Here is a 19,547-nt window from a genome sequence, read left to right on the forward strand (position 1 = left end):
AGCTCCTGGTGTCTCTCCCTGCAAGGCAGGTTTTCTAAGCCTTTGATCATTCCCGGGGCACTTCGCTTCTCTCTCTTTATCAACGTCCTTCTTGAACTGTGGGCACAGGATCCCAGCAGCGCCAAATTCACCTCTCTGTGCCATATGGCATCCCAGGATCCTGTTAACGCTTTTGGCCCCAGCACCACACTGGGAGCTCCTGGCTCAGCTGATGGTCCACCACGATCCCCAAATCTTTGTCAGTCGCTGCTTCCCAGGCTGGAATCCCCCAGCACATAGGTGTGGCCTAACTCCGCTGTCCCGGGGCGTATCCATTTATATTTAGCCGTATTCATTGCTTGTGCCCCGATTACCAAGCAATCCAGACCGCTCTGTATCAGTGGCCGACAGACTGATCCTTGCGCCATCGGCCAACGTGATCAGTGATGACTTTATGTTTTCTTTCAAGGGCTCTGCTAAAAGTGCTAAATAGCGTAGGGCCAAGCACAGGACCCCACTAGATACCCACCTGCTAAGTGACAATGCCCCATTTACAGTTACATTTTGAGACCTGTCGGTTTGCCTGGGTTTAAGCCGTTTAAGGTTCCCATGTTCATTTTATATTGTTCTAGTTTTTTTAATCAAACTGCCAAATGCCCTGCTGACGTCTAAGGATATGACATCAACACGGTTACCTTTGTCTGTCAAAGTTGTGATCTTGTTTTAAGAAAAGATAGCAAGTTAGCTTGACAGGATCCATTTTCCATGTTGATTGGTATCTTCCCTCCTTTTATTATTTAACAGGGTCCTGGATCAGCTGCTCCGTTATCTCGCCTGGGATCAGTGTCAGGCTGACACGCCCATAATTACCCAGGTCATCCCATTTGCCCTTTTTAAATATTGGCACAAGATTCATTGTCTTCCAGTCTCCTGAAACTTCCCCAGTGCACCAAGACTTATTGAAAACCCACATTAAGGGTCCAGCGGGCTCCTCAGCCAGCTCTTCTAAAACTCTTGGATGTTTTCCAGACCTGCTGCTGTAAAAATTTCTAACTGTAGTAACTGCTATTTAAATTATGCATTGGCACAGGAAGCTGGCACCGCGTGGGTTAGGCCACTTCAAATTGGGAAGGCTGGCACAGAAAGGGGTAACCCTGATCCAGAGCAGGGAAGCAGCATGGAAGTGGTTAACCTAGCTCGCCGGGCAGGCTGGCACTCCAGGAGTTAAACCCACTTGCTTATTCGGGGAGGCTGGCAGTGAAATGGTTAACCCAGCTTGTTGGGAGTCTGGTGCTGAAGGGGTTAACCACGTTTCCCAGCAATGCTTGTGCTGAAGGGGTTAAACCCGCAAACGGGAGGGCGGCGCCGCAGGGGTTCACACTGCTCATCAGGGGGCTGACGCTGGAGGAGTTAACCCACTTGTTGGGGAGCCCGGCAACCCAGGGGTTAACCCCGCTCACGGGGAGTCCAGCAGTGAAGGGGTTAACCTTCTAGCAGGGAGCCCAGCGCTGAAGAGGTTAACTCGCTGCCGGCGGGGCCTGGTGCTGAAGGGGTTAACCTGCTCATGGGGGCTTGGCGCTGAAGGGATTAACCCGCTGGCAGGACCTGGCCCTGAAGGGGTTAACCCACGTGCTGAGGGCAGCAGTGAAGGGTCTAACCCGCTCGAGGGAGGCTTCCTGGCAGTTAAAGGGTTAACCTGTTGGCGAGGGGTCGGCAATCAGAGGGTTAACCTGCTTGTCAGGCCAGTAGCGCAGGGATTAACCCGCCGTCGAGAAGGGACCTGGCGGCGCAGGGGTTAACCCGCCGGATCGGGATGGGGAAATCCGGTAGCTATGTGGTTAACCTGCCGGCGGGGGCGGGGGCGGGGGCGGGGGCGGGGGGGGGAGCGGTCCGGCAGCGCAGGGGTTAACCCGCCAGGTTTTTTTGGGGGGGGTCCGGTAGCTATGCTGTTAAACTGACGGCGGGGGGGGGGGGCTGTCCGGTAGCTATGGGGTTAACCCGCCGGCGGGGGGGGGGGGGTCCCGCAGCGCAGGGATTAACCCGCAGGCGGGGCACGGGGAATCCGATAGCTATGGGGTTAACCTGCCGGCGGGGAGGGGGGTCCGGCAGCGCAAGGGTTAACCAGCCGGCGCGGGGGGAGGGGGTCCGGCAGCGCAGGGGTTAACCCGCCGGCGGGGCGGGGGGGAATCCGATAGCTATGGGGTTAACTCGCCGGCGGGGCGGGGGGGAATCCGATAGCTATGGGGTTAACTCGCCGGCGGGGGGGGGTCCGGCAGCGCAGGGGTTAACCCGCAGGCGGGGCGGGGGGGGGAATCCGATAGCTATGGGGTTAACTCGCCGGCGGGGGGGGGGGTCCGGCAGCGCAGGGGTTAACCCGCCGGCGGGGCGGGGGGGGAATCCGATAGCTATGGGGTTAACCTGCCGGTTTCGGGGGGGGGGGGCGGGGGAGGGGGTCCGGCAGCGCAGGGGTTAACGCGCCGGCGGGGCCGCTCTGTGGCTGCGGCTCCTTCCCTGGGTCTTTCAGTCGCGCGGAGCCGGCGCCTCTGGACACCGCCCGGACCCGCTGCTGCCCCAGGATTGACCCGCGGAGGGCGAGGGTCTGGGCTGGCACCCGGGGCCCCATGGCACCCGTCGGAGACGGCCCAGCGGGGGGCTACGGACCCTGCACGCTGCCCCCCGCCCCCCGGTGACCCCCTGTCCCGGGAGCACTGCACGGTGAGATCACGTCAGGGGCTGATGGGGGCGCTCACATGTGGGGCTGGGGGTGCCCAGGTGTGGGGCACAGGGTGGGGTGTTGGTGTGTGGGGCTGGGGGTGCCCAGGTGTGGGGCACAGGGTGGGGTGTTGGTGTGTGGGGCTGGGGCTGCCCAGGCGTGGGACACAGGGTGGGGTGCTGGCATGTGAGACTGGGGGTGCCCAGGTGTGGGGCACAGGGTGGGGTGCTGGTGTGTGGGGCTGGGGCTGCCCAGGTGTGGGGCACAGGGTGGGTGCTGGTGTGTGAGACCCTCCCCCCAGGTACCCCCTGCCCCTCACGATACCCCCATGCTCTCATCTGCTTTCTCATGCCTCCCCCCCATCAGTCCATCTCCCCTGGGGCCGGTGTCCTGGGCTCCAGAACAGGACAGGGTGGGGGTGGGGCTGGTCCAGGTGTCCCCTCCTGGGCTCTGGGGGTCGCCCCATGGCTCAGTCCTCTGCCAGGTTAACCCCTTCTAGGACCTGTCGGGCTAAAGTCTAGGAGTCAGGTTTGGGGCAGCATCACCCCCTGCTGGTCAGGTGACCCCGATGCCTGGGCCACTTCTCCCTGGGAGTGAGGGGCACTGGCAGAGATGGGTGGGGGAGCCCAGGGCTGGGCTGGCAGGGGGCTGCATGTCGGCAGTGAGGGGCACTGGCAGGGCTGGGGGGGAGCCCAGGGCTGGGGGAGCAGGGGCTGTGGGTCGGGAGTGAGGGGCACCGGCAGTGATGGGGTGGGAACTGTCCCGGTGGGAACTGATCTGAGTTTGGGTGGAGCCGTTCGGAAGAGCGGGAGGGGAGGGGTTGGGGTGCAGCCAGCAGGTGGAATTGGGGTCTCACTGGGGGAGGTCACAGGGTGTAAGGCCGGGTGGGGAGGACCAATGGCACCGTGTGAGAGGGAGCGCCCAGCGCTGGGCGCCCGGGATCCCACACCCCAGACCTCGCCAGCGGGCGCTGGCCTGAGGGGCCGCAGGGAAACGAGGCCGGGTTTTGTGTTGAGACCCAGACAGGGAACAACGCTGGTTCCTGGCCCGCATGCCATGACAAATGACCAGCTCTGCCAGGGCCTGGCACCGGAGTCCTGGCGCCGGAGCCCTGGTGTGTGGGGCCCGGAGTTCTCCCTGTGGGGTTCTCTGGAGCTCACCCAATGCCGGTGGCCGTGCCACACTGTAACGCTGGCACTCAGAGCAGGCCTCAGTGGCTGGGCTCCCTCTGGCACTGGCTTGGCCCCCGCCGGGTACTAGCCTGGAGCGAGGGGGGTCGGGTGTGGACAGGGCAGGAGCCGGGGGACGTGGGTTGTAACTTGACTCAGCTCTGCAGGGGAGACAAGGGGCTCGGAGGGGTGCACGGGGCAGGAACCAAGGAGGCACCGACAGCCCCTGGTACATGTGCCAGGCCCCAAGGGCAGCGTAGCCTGTGGGCAGCGATGCTGGCGGAGGGTGTCACAGCACGAAGCAGCACAGGAGCCCAGCGCCCCCCACACGGAGATCTGGGCTGGGGCTCCCAGCATGCGGCCAAAGCCGGGTCGCCTTGGACACTAGAAATAAACAGTGAATTTGGGCGCCCACCCCAGAGCTGGGCGCAGGTGGTGCCGGACCGGTGACTGGGGTAAATCAGAGCTAGGCTGCTTTCACCTGGGGCCAAATTTTCCCAAGGGGTTTGAGGGGCATGGGGGTGTGGCAGACACTGGAGAAATTTGCCCCCAAATATGGGTGCAAAGTGAGAGAAAAGGTGGCCATTCCCGGGCTGCTGGGTTTGGCGTGCGGGGGCCCTGGCCAGGTTTGGGGCGGGGGGTCCCGCTGAGGGGCGGGGGGCGTCGGCCAGTGCTGCAGGTGGGACGGGATGGGCCCTGCCTGGCAGGGGATGGGAGTAGCCCAAACTCGGCCCTCAGGATGGCAGGAGGGTAAGACGAGCTGTGAGGGATGTATCCAGCCCTGTGGAGGGGCGAAGGGCATGGGGGCTGGCAGGGCATGACCCCTCGCTCTAGGCCCCTGGCCCCCTGGGGAGGGGCCCTGCCCTATTTCCCAGGCCCCAGGCCAGCTCTGCAGCCCGCAGGAATCCTGGCGCCAGATCCCACCCATCCAGCCGCACTTTCAGCATGTTCCCAGCAGGGAGGAGTATCAGGGTCATTGGGGGAAACTGAGGCACCAAGCCATGGGGCAGGGGCTGGCCCCAGCACACAGAGCCAGGGACACGGCTGGGAACAGGACCCAGGAGGGACTCTGGCTGGGAGGGGACCCCACTGCCAGGGTTCCCCTCCCCCACAGCGCAGACCCCAAGGCTTGTCTCCACCGACACTGGTGCCAGGGGACAGTGACCCAGCACCTGGGGGGATTGGGAGAAGGTAGCTGCCCCCAACCCCCACCTCAGGCTCTGACCCCCAGCCCCTTCAGGGAGCTCTGTCAGTCCCCCCACTTTCCACCCAGCCTCTGGGCTCTGACCCCCAGCTCCTGCAGGCAGCTCTGGCAGCCCCCATCCCCTCAGCCTCTGGGCTCTGACCCCCAGCTCCTGCAGGGAGCTCTGGCAGCCCCCCTCCCACCCAGCCTCTGGGCTCTGACCCCCAGCCCCTGCAAGGAGCTCTGGCAGCCCCCCTCCCACCCAGCCTCTGGGCTCTGACCCCCAGCCCCTGCAGGGATCTCTGCCAGCCCCTCCCCACAGCCTCAGCCCCTGGGCTCTGACCCCTAACCCCTCCATACAGGGAGCCCTGCCTGCTCCCTCAAGACCCAGCCCCTGGGCGCTGCCTGCCCTGTGGCTGTTCAGAGGCAGCACCCGTAGCCACCACTTCGCCCCATAATCCCGATGCCAGGGGCTGGTCAGAGCAGGGGTTGGTCACCCAAGGGGCTGGGATGACAGCTGGGCGCAGGGCCTGGGCCGTTGGGGTCTGTCGGGAGCCTGGCTGGTCTCGGCCCTTCATCCCCATTGCGGGGCATGGTCAGTGCTGACCAATGGGGGGCCGTGTCTCCCCCTCCCCGCCACGGCACAACTGCCCAGAGTGACGTCGCCGGAGACACGCTCATTTGCCAGCTTGTTCCCAATAGCTCTGAACTCGCTGCCCTGAGCCAGCTGCCCCCTGGGGACTATTAACCCCTATCGTGCCAGCCGCGGCTGAGTGGCCAGGGCTCGGAGCCCGGGCACTGGCAGCGCCCTGGGCGGGGACTGGAATCCCCCCAAGGGGGCTGTCCTGTCCCTGGCCAGGGCCCTGCTGCCAGCCCCACGGCTCCCCCTCCCGGTGGGCAGGGGAGGGGCCAGGGCGCTCCTGGGGCACAGGGCCAGGTTGGCGGCAATGCACTCTGGGAAGCTAGCCCACAATTCCCAGCTTCGCTCTCAACAGCAGTGAGGTGCAGGTGATTTCGCACAGGCCCCAGGGCATTGTGGGATAGCTATGGGGAGCGGCATAGGCCCCAGGGCATTGTGGAATAGCTATGGGGAGCGGCACAGACCCCAGGGCATTGTGGGATACTAGTGGGGAGCGGCACGGGCCCCAGGGCATTGTGGGATACTAGTGGGGAGCGGCACAGGCCCCAGGGCATTGTGGGATAGCTGCAGGGTGTGGCAAGGGCCCCAGAGCATTGTGGGGTGTGGCACAGGCCCCAGGACGCTGTGGGAGAGCAGTGGGGAGCGGCACGGGCCTTAGGGCATTGTGGGATAGCTGTGGAAGGACCACTAGAGTCAGTCCTAAAGCACCCCCAGTGCCAGTCTCCCTGGCTCCCCCCCCCCCCACACACACACACCTGGCAGAGCTGGGGCAGGGCTGAGAGCCGAGGCCAGAGCCGTGGGCTGCCCATTGGGCTCGGACTGGCGCACCGAGACCCTGGCATGGTTACAGCAGGGCAGCGGTTGGCCTGTGGCAATGAGGCCCATTGTGCGGGTAGCGCCCAGCCCTGCTGCCTCTGCCTGGAGCAGAGCTGGGTGGGTCAGGCTGGGATGGCAGGGGACTGCGGGTCGGGATTGAGGGGCACCCATGGGGGGAGGAGTCACAGCAGTTTGGCGCAGTTGGGGCTGATCTGCCCACCCCTGTCTCTTGCCTCTCAGCTTCCGGAAAGTGATTCCTGAGTGTCCCCTGCGATGGCCTCATGCAGGGACTGGGGTACTGGGGGCTCCCCCCAAGCCAGCTCCTGCCCCACTCCCCACAGCACCCCCTGCTGGAAGAGGCCGGGGCAGGCATAGCCAGGGGCTCCCCCACAGCCAGCTCTTGCCCTGCTCCCCACAGCGCCTCCTGCTGGGAGAGGCCGGGGCTGGCATAGCCAGGAGCTGCCCCACAGCCAGGTCCTGCCTCGCTCCCCACAGCGCCTCCTGCTGGGAGAGGCCGGGGCTGGCATAGCCAGGAGCTCCCCCACAGCCAGCTCCTGCCCCACTCCGCACAGCACCCCCTGCTGGGAGAGGCCGGGGCTGGAGTAGCCAGTAGCTCCCCGCAGCCAGCTCCTGCCCTGCTCCCCACAGCGCCCCCTGCTGGGAGAGGCTGGGATTGGAGTAGCCAGGAGCTTCCCCGCAGCCAGCTCCTGCCCCACTCCCCACAGCAGCCCCTGCTGGGAGAGGCCAGGCCTGGCATAGCTGTGAGCTCCCCTGCCCAGACTCCAAGGACAGGCTGGTGCGGCTTTGTCCTGGTGCGTGCCTGCCGGGGCCCAGCTGGGCTGCAGCGCAAGGCCCTGGCACATCCGGCCGCACAGACGGGCGAGCAGGTTATAAATAGCCCCGCACCGGGGTAATCGAATTGGGCTGCGAGCACAGGCTGCCACAAGTGCACCAGCTGGGGGGCTGGTCCCGGCTGGGCCAGGCTGGGGGGACACTTTAACCCTTTCACGCCTGGGGCTGCTTGCATGCTGAGAGGAGAGGGGGGCAGGACTCCAGTCCTCACCGCCAGAGGACAGGAGGGGGGCTCAGGTGCTGGGGATGCCAGGGGAGGCCTAGTTCAGGCCTGTGGCGGGGTGACAGGGTGGGTCTGGTTGGCTGGGGGGTAAGATTGGGGGTGGCTGTGGTGGAGATGAGGGGGCTAGGGAGGGGATGGCCGTGGGGGGGATATGGGGCTGGGAGGGTGAGTTGGCATGGGGAGGAGATGGCTGGGGGGAGATATGGGGCTGGGAAGGTGGGTTGGCATGGGGAGGAGATGGCTGGGGGGGATGAGGGGCTGTGGGGATGATGAGGGGCTGGGCGGGAGGCTGGGAAGGTGGGTTGGCATGGGGAGGGGGTGGCTGTGGGGGGCATGAGGGGCTGGGGAGGGGGCTGGGAAGGTGGGTTGGCATGGGGGGGCTGTTGGGGGGAGATGAGGGGGCTGGGGAGGGGGTGGTTATGAGGGGCTGTGGAGGGGGCTGGGAAGGTGGGTTGGCATGGGGGAGGGAGGCTGTTGGGGGGAGATGAGGGGGCTGGGGAGGGAGGGGGCGGGCGCTTCCCGGGCAGGGAGCGTCTCTCCCTCGGGCCCATCTGCGTGGGCAGCAGGTGGGCAGCGAGCCTGGACTGGGCTAATGTCATTGCAGCTGGTAATGGGCAGACAGGGGGAGGAAGGGGGGCTGGGGCTGGGGCTGGACACGCTGCCTCCCTCTGGGCCCCCACTCTCAGGGCGCTGAGACCTACCAGGGATGGCGTTGGGGCCCCGCTGGGCGGGGCTGGGTGGGGGGTGGGGACAGGAGCCCCCGACCCTGGTGATGCCCCCCAGGATCTCACCCAGGCTCTCTGTGTGTGTGACAAGCAGCGTCCCCCGTCCTCTCATCACCCTCCCTCCCTCGGGACCTTGTGGCCCCACTGACAGGCCAGACGGCAGGACCCTCTGGGTGAGCCCCCCCTTCTGCCCCCCCACACTTTGGGCTCTGGGACGCTGCACTCGGGGCAGGGTAATATTCGCTCTGCTCAATGGTTCTGGCACAAATACCGGTGGGGCTGCAGTTCGGGACTGAGGGGCACCGGCTGGGTTGAGGGGAGCCCAGGGCTGGGCCCGCAGGGGGCTGCAGGTCGGGAGTGAGGGGCGTCGTAGAGTCGCACTGGCCTAGCCACAGCTCCCGGCTGAGCCGTTGTGCCCCAGTGCCCTGCTGGGTTCATCCAAAGGAAAGGGCCCCCCCGGAAGTTGTGGGGCAGGTCCCTGGGCCCGGCTCCAGGGCCTGGCACCAGGCCCTCTCTCGCCATGCCAACGCGCTGCCTGCTGGATCTCATGGAAGGGTGGGGTGACGGGGCCCAACATGCCGTGTGATGGGGAGGGGCCCGCGGTCACCACCATATGGCTCCAGGTGTTGGATGGGCCCAGCCCCCCTTGCCCAGCCCCTCGCCAGCTGGTTACACAGTAACCAGGCTCTGCCACAGCATCCCTAACACACCACAGCTCCAGCCTCACCCAGCGCGGCTCAGGGCTTACTGGGTAGGGCTGGGAGCCGGGACTCCTGGGTTCTAGCCCCAGCTCTGAGCGGGCAGTGGGGTCTAGTGGTCAGAGCAGGGGGGGCCTGGGAGCCAGGACTTTTCAGTGCTGCCCCCGGCTCTGAGAAGAGAGTGGGGTGTAGTGGGTATTGCTCAGGGCTGGGAGCCAGGACTCCTGGGTTCCATTCCAGTGGCTCCGAACGACTCCCCATCGAGTTTGGTTACGTCCCTTCCACTCTCTGTGCTCCAGCCCCGCTGGGCTGGGCAGAGTCCATCCAGCCGAGCCACTGGAGGGACAAATTCCCAGGCATCTCTGCGTGGGACAGGCCTGGGCTAGTGCTTTTGCGGGAGGAATGGGGCAGGTGGTCCCCAACTGGAGAGCAGGCCTGGGGGGGCAGGTGCTGGATCGTCCTGGGAGCCCAGAGTCCACACTCGGGCAGCTTCCTGGCTAGCCCAGCCCAGGGCTGCCAGTTCCCGGCTTCCTCTGGGTGAACTGGGAGTAGGCGGAGCCAGCCAGGGCTCCCCTCAGTGCCCTCCAGGGCTCAGCCACCCCCCTGCTACCATCAGCGGTGAGCGGGGGGGGCGGGGATCAGGCAGCCGGGGGAGTGGGGGGATGTTGGGGGTGGGGAGCATCAGGGGTGTGTCGGGGGTGGAGGGACGGGTCTGGCTAGGGAGGAAGGAGAAAAGTGGCCAGTTTCCTCCCAACGCTGGAAAGTCTCAAAATCTCCAAGAAACGTGGCAGTGGGGGGAGAACCAGAATTCTGGCAGTAGCAGCTAAATTACTCCCTCCCCCAAAGCTCCGGATAAGGGCACAGCCAGCCCAGAGCCCCCAGCCCTGTGCCCACCCCACCCCACTGTCCAGGCCTAAGCCAGGTTGCTGGGCAGAAGGTACATGTTGGCCCCTAGCTCAACCCAAGGGCACCCCCTGCCCTTGCCCCAGGCAATGTTGCCAGGGATCTCAAGAAACCAGCTAGTTCAACCCCCTGCTCAAAGCAGGACCAACCCTAACCCCCACTAAATCCCCAAATGGCCCCCTCAAGGATTGAACCCACAACCCTGGGTTTAGCAGGCCAATGCTCAAACCACTGAGTGATCCCTCCTCTGCCACCATGCTTAGGTGGGGGCATCAGGACCCAGGCGTCCTAGCCCCAAGATGGGGCCCCTCAGAAATGGGTCAGGGCTCCCCATCTCCTCCAGTCAACCCAGAACCAAGCCATGGGCCTCACTGGCCCCATGGACAATCCATCCCTCGGGAGCTGTCTGCCTGGGGCAGGCCAGGTGCATTGTGGGCCATTCCCTCATCCCCTTGTGTGGGGGCAGGCCAGGTGCATTGTGGGCCATTCCTTCATCCCCTTGTGTGGGGGCAGGCCAGGTGCATTGTGGGATATTCCCTCAGGTGGGGGCAGGCCAGGTGCATTGTGGGATCCCCCCTTCATTGCCCCCAGCCCTCCCAAGGGGCCATTCCTGGAGCCCTCCAGATCTGGAGATCCACTTTCTATCCCCAGACCCTGTTTGTGGATCGGATGCAGATACAAACGTATCCACATCCACGCTGGGCTCTAGCTATTCCCGCCCATGGCGGCCTGGTCCCATGCAAAGCACCTGATTTCCATACGCGCCTCGGCCCCAGCCCGAGCCGGGAGCGGGAGCGGGTCTTCAGCCCCAGCCGTGGCAGAGGACAGGGACCGTGGGTGGGGGCCCCACTCCGGCCAGTGGTTGAAGGTTGAAGCATTTTCCTTTGTTTCGGTAAAAATCCGGTGTTTTTATTGGGATCCAACCAGCAGCTTTGCTGGGGCCCAATCGGCAGGTCCTTTTAGAGATCCCCCAACCCAGTGGGGCCCTCCTCTCCTCCCAGAGCTGGGAATAGACCCCAGAAGTCCAGACTCCCAGACTCCCCCCTGCTCTAACCACTCACTTTAAACCCCTTGCTTGCTTTATGCTGCGGGAGTTTGGGAGCCAGGACTCCTGGGTTCTGTCCCTGGCACTGGGAGCCACGACTCCTGGGTTCTAGCCCAGCTCTGTCACTCACTCACTTTATGCGGATCCCTTCCTGCCAATCAGTGCCTCAGTTTCCCTGTGTGTGATGTGGGGAGAAGGACGCTGCCCCCTGCCTGAATTCGGGTGCTCTAAGATCCCCGCAGGGCCCCAACCCATGGGAGCAAAGGCCCCACAGCCCAGCCCCACAGCCATTAGCCAGGATCAAAGGCACAGGGTGTGTGGGGATGGCACTATCTAATCAGGCATGAATTGCGATGCAAATAAATTGCCCGTTGCCAGGGAACGGTGCCCAGCCTCAGTTGGCACAGAGAGGGGGGCAGGGACAGAAGGAGCCACCCCCTGCCCTCACCCTGGTGCTGCTGACCCCTGACCCCTTCCCAGCCTTCGCCCCCCGGTCACTCCGTGCTATGGGGAGGGGAATTTCCCACTCCCAGCCAAGCCAGCTCCATTGGCTTGTGCCCCGTCCGGCACAGATGCCCCAGGACATGAGCTCTCTGTCCTTAGCCCCAATCAGAGGAGCCAGGTCATGCCACTAATTTTTATTCTACCAACGCTGGGTGGGGCTACAACCTGGCACTGAGGAGCCGCCAGCTGGCAGCAGTAGTAGGCTGTTACCCATCCCAGGGAGCTGGCCTCAGTCAGTGGGGCCTGTCCCAGGGCCGCCGGGCCCTCAGAGAGGAGCAAGGGCAGAACCCGTCAGGGCTGTTGTTGGGATGGGGTGTGTGTGTGTGCGGGGCTCTGGCAGGATCGGGCCCGGCACTGGCGCTCTGTGCCCGGGGGGCTGCACTGGGCCGTGGCATCTCGTCTCTCAGCCGCTGGCTCCGTTGCCTTTGTCCTTTGGCGCCCGGCAGGGGAGTTCCAGGGCCGGGCCGGGGGGATTAGGGGATTAGGGGCCTGGAAAGGCTGCGCTCACCTGCCTGCGGCTGCCGGTCCAGCCAGCGCCATTGGACCCCTGGTGCTTGGCCTCAGCCAGCCCCGGCCTCCTGGCCCCCGGCCATCACCCCCCAGCCCCTGCCCCTGCCCCCAGCCATCACCCCCCAGCCTCCAGCCAGTCCCCGGCCCCTGCCCCCTGCCCCCAGCCTCCAGCCAGCCCCGGCCTCCTGGCCCCCGGCCATCACCCCCCAGCCCCTGCCCCTGCCCCCAGCCATCACCCCCCAGCCTCCAGCCAGTCCCCGGCCCCTGCCCCCAGCCTCCAGCCAGCCCCGGCCTCCTGGCCCCCGGCCATCACCCCCCAGCCCCTGCCCCTGCCCCCAGTCATCACCCCCCAGCCTCCAGCCAGTCCCCGGCCCCTGCCCCCAGCCAGCCCTGGCCCCCTGGCCATCACCCCCCAGCCCCTGCCCCTGCCCCCAGCCATCACCCCCCAGCCTCCAGCCAGTCCCCCGCCCCTGCCCCCAGCCAGCCCTGGCCCCCTGGCCCCTGGCCATCACCCCCCAGCCCCTGCCCCTGCCCCCAGCCATCACCCCCCAGCCTCCAACCAGTCCCCGGCCCCTGCCCCCAGCCTCCAGCCAGCCCTGGCCCCCTGGCCCCCGGCCATCACCCCCCAGCCCCTGCCCCTGCCCCCAGCCATCACCCCCCAGCCTCCAGCCAGTCCCCGGCCCCTGCCCCCAGCCAGCCCTGGCCCCCTGGCCCCTGGCCATCACCCCCCAGTCCCTGCCCCTGCCCCCAACCATCACCCCCCAGCCTCCAGCCAGTCCTCGGCCCCTGCCCCCAGCCTCCAGCCAGCCCCAGCCTCCTGGCCCCGGGCCATCACCCCCCCCAGCCCCTGCCCCTGCCCCCAGCCATCACCCCCCAGCCTCCAGCCAATCCCCAGCCCCTGCCCCCAGCCTCCAGCCAGCCCTGGCCCCTGGCCCCCGGCCATCACCCCCCAGCCCCTGCCCCCAGCCATCACCCCCCAGCCTCCAGCCAGTCCCCGGCCCCTGCCCCCAGCCTCCAGCCAGCCCCGGCCTCCTGGCCCCTGGCCATCACCCCCCCAGCCCCCAGACTCTTGGCCTCCAGCCACCTCCCTCCAGCCTCCAGCCGGCCCCCAGCCCCTGCCCCCAGCCACCCCCAGCCTCCAGCCAGCCCCCCCACCCTGGCCCCCTGGCTCCCAGCCTCCATCCACCACTCCCAGCCCCCACCCCCCACTTCCAGCCAGCTCTGGCCCTGGCCTCCTGGTCCCCATCAACACCCCCTGCCTCCAGCCATCACCCCCCACCTCCCTGGCCCAGTCCCCAGCCTGAAGCCCCTCCCCCTGCCAGTTCCCATCTCTTGCCCCTCCTGATGCCTGGCCGCCAGCCACCCCTCCTCCCCCGCTGGCTTCCATACATCGCCCAGCTCAGCTCCCAGCCATTGCCCCTGGCCCCACCCCTGGGTGAGAGTCACTTCCCCTCCATTAACTTCTCCTGCCTTGATTCTGAACAGATCAGGGGCAGGGAGGTGCCAGCCGGAGCCTCCCAGCAGAGCTCTTGCAGCCTTAACTCTGTCCCGGGCACCATCCCCAGCTGACCTTAACTTTGCCCGTCCCACTCCACCCTTAACTCTGCCCCCTGGCAGCTGGCACCTTCCCCAACTGACCTTAACTGCCCCTTCTCCCCTCTCCATCCCACCCTTATTGCTGTCCCCTTCACTCCCCTCCCTGTCACCCCTTGACTCTGCCCCTTCACACACACACACCCTTGACTCTGCCCCGGCACTGGCCCGTCAGTCGGATGCCCCGTAGTGACATGGCTCCTGGTTTCTGCCTGGCACTGCTGCCTTGCAGGGTGCCCCACCCAAGGCGCAGTCAGGTGCCAGCGGAGAGGGCGCTGAGGCAGGGACGGGTGGGGGGGTGGCAGGGCCCCGGGGAGGCGGGAAGCCGTGCAGAGGGCAGCCCTGCACTGCTCCCAGCTAATCCGCGCTAAAGACACTCGTGCCCATGGCCCGTGGTTCCTGTTTTCCTCCAGCAGCCACACAAGCTGCACCTGATCAGCCTCCGTGACTTCCCCCTGGGGGCAGGGAGAGCCAGGCTGGGGGGGCGGGAGAAGCTGGCTGCTAGAGGGGGAGGGCTAGCTGGGGGGGAAGCTGGGTTGCCAGGTGAGAGGTGGTGCTGGCTTGGGGGTGGGGGGATCTGGCAGGGGCAGGGGGGGAGTCACCCTGGGGGTCTGTCTGGAAGGTGGCTGGGGGGCTCTGGCTGTAGGCAGGCTGGGGGGTGGGAGGCTGGCTAAGGGTTTGGGGGGTGGGACGGGGGGGTTGGCAGGGGCGAGGGTTCTGGTGAGTGGCAGGGGGCTGGCTGGGGCGTTGGTGGGGCAGAGGGGGGCTGGCTGGAGGCAAACTATGGAGGTGGGGGGGATCAGGCTGGTGGGGGCAGGAGCATCTGGCTGAGGATTTAGAGGGGTCTGGTGTGGGTCAGGGGGTCTGGGGTTTAGGGGGTATGGCAGGGCCAGAGAGGGGGCCGGCTGGGGAGGCAGGGGATCGGACTGGGGATTTAGGAGGGGGCTGGCTGGGGGCTGGCAGAGCAGGGAGGCTGGCTGGGGGTACAGGGGATCTGGCTGGGGGTTTAGGGGGGTCTGGTGGGGGGCAGGGGCAGCTGGCTCAAGGTTTAGGGGGGCAGAGGGGCCTGGCTGAGGGTGTAAGGTGGCAGGTGGGGCAGAGGGGGGCTTGCTGGGAGTTTAGGGGGGCTGGCTGTGGGGGTCAGTGGATCTGGTTGGGGGTTTAGGGGGGCTGGCATGGCAGAGGGGGGATGGCTGGGGGTTTAGGGGGTCTGGTAGGGCGGAGCAGGCTGGCTGTGGGGCCTGGCTGGGGGAGGTCAGGGGATCTGGCTGGGGGGTTAGGGGGTCTGGTAGGGCAGAGGGGGCTGGCTGGGGGGCAGGGGATCTGGCTGGGAGCTTTGGGGGGCTCGCGGGGCAGAGGGGGACTGGCTGGGGGGATCAGGCAATCTGGCTGGGGGGTTAGGGGGGCTGGCAGGGGGGCCTGGCTGGGGGGGCAGGGGATCTGGCTAGGAGTTTGGGGGGGGGCTGGCGGGGCAGAGGGGGGCTGGCTGGGGGGCAGGGGAGGTTGGCTGGTGGGTGAGGGTCTGGCTCGGATCCCCGGTGCCAGCCATGCTCTGGGATCCAGTGCAGTGATCAGGTCATTAGCCGCCAGGCCACCGAGGAGAAAGGAGGAGCAGGAAGGTGCCACGGCCGGCGGGAGCAGACGTTTGTGTTGTGCCCAGCCCTGCCCCTCCGTCCCTGCCCCAATGCTCCCAGCTCTGCCCCACTTCGCAGTGCCCTCGTCCCCTTCCGTGCCTCAGTTTCCCCTCCATGGCTCACGGGACTCCACTAGCCCCCTGACAGTGACTGGCCTCTGGCCTGGCCCCGACCACAGCTGGGACACTAGTGCCATGTGGCAGCAGCACGTCCTGTGGGCCTGGCGAGCTGGTGCCGTGCTCGGCCTGCGGGTGGGTGCTCCTGGCGCAGCCATGGGGCTGGCGGCAGGACGGCCTCCTGCCCTGGGAGCCAGGTCACGCTGACCCATGGGACTGGGCGGGGGAGGGGAGGGGCTGTGTGTGACTGGGCCATGGGCCAAGGGGGCTGGTTGCAGCCTGAGCCCGGGACATCGCTGCATTCCTGCCCCGGCCTGTTTGTGTAAATAAACCCGGGAGGCCTCGCGCCACGGATCTGCTTCCGAATGGAGAGCAGCTCCGAGGCTGGGGCACCGCAGCGCTAGGCAGGGCTTGGCTTTGTTATTGTAGGGTCTCTCAGGAGTGCTAGGCTCTGCACTGGTCTCTCGGGCGCACTGGTCTATAACTGTGGGGTCTCCCATGGAGAGCTGGGCTCTGTGCTTGTCTGTTATTGTAGGGTCTCTCGGGAGCACTGGGCTCTGCTCCAGTCTGTTATTGTAGGGTCTCCCATGAGTGCTGGGCTCTGTGATGGTCTGTTATTGTAGGGTCTCTCAGGAGCGCTGGGCTCTGCGCTGGTCTGGTATTGTAGAGTCTCTCGGGAGCACTGGGCTCTGCGCTGGTCTGTTATTGTAGGGTCTCCTATGAGTGCTGGGCTCTGCGCTGGTCTGTTATTGTAGGGTCTCCTATGAGTGCTGGGCTCTGTGCTGGTCTGTTATTTTAGGGTCTCTCGGGAGCACTGGGCTCTGCGCTGGTCTGTTGTTGTAGGGTCTTTCAGGACTGTTGGGCTCCCCGCTGGTCTGTTATTGTAGGGTCTCTTGGGACTGTTGGGCTCTGCACAGATCTATTATTATAGGGTCTCTCAGGAGTGCTGGTTTGTTATTGTAGGGTCTTAAAGAGGCCCTGACCCTTTCTTGCCAGGAGAGGCTGAGCTCCCAGTTCCGTGTGTGGCTGTGCTGGTGCAGTACAGGGGGCAACCCTGGGGGCTGCCTGTGGGAAAGGGGGTAGGGGAGGCTCCCAGGGAGATTGGGAGGTGGATGGCGTGTGTGGGTGGGCAGTGACGGGTGCAGGGCACATGCCCATTACCAGGCAGAGTCACATAGGGGGCTCAGGGCTGCCAGGGTGGGTGAGGCATTTCCCAGAGCAGCGGCAGGGTGAGCTCTCCCATGCACGGGGGGCTGGTAGGGGTGGGGACCCTCAGGCATGGGGCACGGTGCAGCCTGCCCCTCACTCCCTCCTGTGGCTGGTCAGGGTCTGGATCCTGCTGGGGACAGCTGGTCAGGGGGCTATCGGGGGTCACTGGCAGGGGGTGGGGGGAGGATGTGGGCAGCTGGTGATGGGCAGGGGGTCCTGGGGGGGCTGGCTGGGGGCAGGAGATCGGGAGGGGCTGGGAAGCTGACTGGGGGGCCATGTAGGGGGCTGCAAGGGGAAGATGTGGGGGGCTGCAGACAGATCCCCTGGGGGACTTGGCAGGGGGTGCTGGGTGAGGGGCCATGGGGAGCTGGCTCAGGAGGCTGTACAGGGGGGCTGGGGCACCCCCCTAACTCTCTCTTCTCCTTTCCCAGGAGCCGTGTCCCAGACTCCCCCCCGTGTGGCAGGAGGCTCCTCTGACCCCCTGGCTCATCCCTGCTGGCCAGACCTCCTGTGAGCACCCAGGGCTGCTTCTCTGGGGAGGGCGGATGGGGCTGGGGTGAGGGGGCCCCACGGCAGGGCCCAGCCTGGGGCTATGGAGCCCCTGCCCCGGGGCCGCCCCTGCAGGACGATCCGCTTGGTCCTGTGGGAATTGCAGCCCCTGCTCTGAGCGGACCCTCCACGCCGGGGACCCGCTGGCGCTGAGAATGTGCAACACCACCCTGGTCAGCTGCAACGTGGAGTCCAAGATCGACCACCTCTTCCCCCCCACGCTGTACATCATGGTCATCACCATGGGGCTGCCCACCAACTGCATGGCCCTGTGGGCCGCCTACCTGCAGGTCCGGCAGCACAACGAGCTGGGCGTCTACCTGCTCAACCTGTCCGTGGCCGACCTGCTCTACATCGCCACCCTGCCCCTGTGGATCGACTACTTCCTGCACTACGACAACTGGATCCACGGGCAGGAGTCCTGCAAGCTCTTCGGCTTCGTCTTCTACACCAACATCTACATCAGCATCGCCTTCCTGTGCTGCATCTCCGTGGACCGCTACCTGGCCGTGGCCCACCCGCTGCGCTTCGCCAAGGTGCGCCGGATCAAGACGGCCGTGGCCGTGAGCGTCGTGGTCTGGGCCATCGAGATCGGGGCCAACTCGGCCCCGCTCTTCCACAACGAGCTCTTCCACGACCGCTACAACCACACCTTCTGCTTCGAGAAGTACCCCATGGAGGAGTGGGTGGCCTGGATGAACCTCTACCGGGTCTTCATCGGCTTCCTCTTCCCCTGGGTGCTCATGCTCTTCTCCTACCAGGGCATCCTGCGGGCCGTGCGTGGCAACGTCTCCACCGAGCAGCAGGAGAAAGCCAAGATCAAGCGGCTGGCCCTCAGCCTCATCGTCATCCTCCTTTTCTGCTTCGCCCCCTACCACGTCATCCTGCTGTCCCGCAGCGCCGTCTACCTCAGCAAGCCTTGCGACTGCAGCTTCGAGGAGAAGGTCTTCGTGGCCTACCACAGCTCGCTGGCTTTCACCAGCCTCAACTGCGTGGCCGACCCCATCCTGTACTGCTTCGTCAATGAGGGGGCCCGCGGCGACGTGGCCAAGGCCCTGTCCACCCTGCTGCGTTTCCTCACCAGCTCCAAGCCCCAGGAGATGGCCACCGCCTCGCTCACCCTGGACACCCCGCTCTCCTCCAAGAAGAGCAGCTTCTGCCGGCTCCCCGCGCCCCCCCAGCCCCCGCCCCCGCCCCCCCCGGGCCCACCCGATGAGGAGCTGCAGATGAAGATCTTGACTTTCAACCCATGAGCTCTCCCTGTCAGCACCACGGCTCCGGATGCAAACGAGATGTAAATACAGTATTGTTCTTAATGATGATAACACAGGGGCCCAGCGTGGTACGGCCATGCCCAGTGAGGCCCCGGGGGGGCGGCGTGGGAGGGGGCTGCCTGGCCTGACGGGGGCTGTGCCAGGACTGCCGGACACCTGGGTTCTGCAGCCATGTAAGAAAGGGGAAATGGCTGAAATACAGCTAGGTCCTGGGCAGGGCTGGCTAGCGGAGTGTCAGGGTAGACAGACAGACAGACAGAGAGGTGTGGGGGGTGGAGGGATGATACAGATGTTTGGAGATGGATGACTATGGGGATTGATAGATTGATAGAGGGGTGTATATAGGGATGGATGATGATGGGTGTATATGGCAATGGATGGAGGGGTGGTGGGGGGGGCTGGAGGGATATGGATGGGGCTGGAGCAATGGATGGAGGGGTATGTATAGGGCTGGATTGACCCAGAGGCTGTGAAGAAGGATGGGTGGACAGAGCCGCTGAATGGATGGAGGGTGTGACTGGGGCTGGATGAATGGAGGGTGTGACTGGGGATGGATGGATGGATGAATGGAGGGTGTCGATGAATGGATGGAGGGTGTGACTGGGAATAGATGGATGAATGGAGGTTGTGATGGGATGGATGGATGGAGGGGGTGACAGGATGGAGGTTGTGACAGGATGGATGGATGGAGTGACAGGGGATGGAGGTTGTGACTGGGGATGGATGGATGCAGGGTGTAACTGGGGATGGATGGATGGAGGGTGCGACTGGGGATGGATGGGTGGAGTGTGTGACTGGGGATGGGGATGGATGGACGGAGAGTGTGACTGGGGATGGATGGATGGAGGGTGTGACTGGGGATGGGGATGGATGGAGGGTGTAACTGGGGATGGATGGACGGAGGGTGTAACGGGATGGATGGATGGATGGAGGGGGTGACTGGGGACGGGGATGGATGGAGGGTGTAACTGGGGATGGATGGACGGAGGGTGTAACGGGATCGATGGATGGATGGAGGGGGTGACTGGGGATGGGGATGGATGGAGGGTGTAACTGGGGATGGATGGACGGAGGTTGTGACGGGATGGATGGATGGAGGGGGTGACTGGGGATGGGGATGGATGGACGGAGAGTGTGACTGGGGATGGATGGATGGAGGTTGTGACGGGATGGATGGATGGATGGAGGGTGTGACTGGGGATGCAGGTTGTG

General features: G+C 65.5%; 1 protein-coding gene across 1 annotated transcript; it reads left to right on the forward strand.

Moving 5' to 3' along the window:
* Positions 1–17,035: 17,035 nt before the first annotated feature.
* Positions 17,036–18,691, forward strand: GPR4 (G protein-coupled receptor 4). The gene has a single exon (XM_044988882.1). It carries the CDS (start codon positions 17,217–17,219, stop codon positions 18,312–18,314), a length of 1,098 nt encoding a protein of 365 aa, XP_044844817.1. The 5' UTR covers positions 17,036–17,216; the 3' UTR covers positions 18,315–18,691.
* Positions 18,692–19,547: the final 856 nt, after the last annotated feature.

This window comes from Mauremys mutica, chromosome 15, assembly GCF_020497125.1.
Source record: "Mauremys mutica isolate MM-2020 ecotype Southern chromosome 15, ASM2049712v1, whole genome shotgun sequence".
Classification (NCBI taxonomy): domain Eukaryota; kingdom Metazoa; phylum Chordata; order Testudines; family Geoemydidae; genus Mauremys; species Mauremys mutica.

Bases quoted from the DNA above. Each gene is read 5' to 3' on its own strand.
- GPR4 (XM_044988882.1), top strand. From the start codon at position 17,217: ATGTGCAACACCACCCTGGTCAGCTGCAACGTGGAGTCCAAGATCGAC.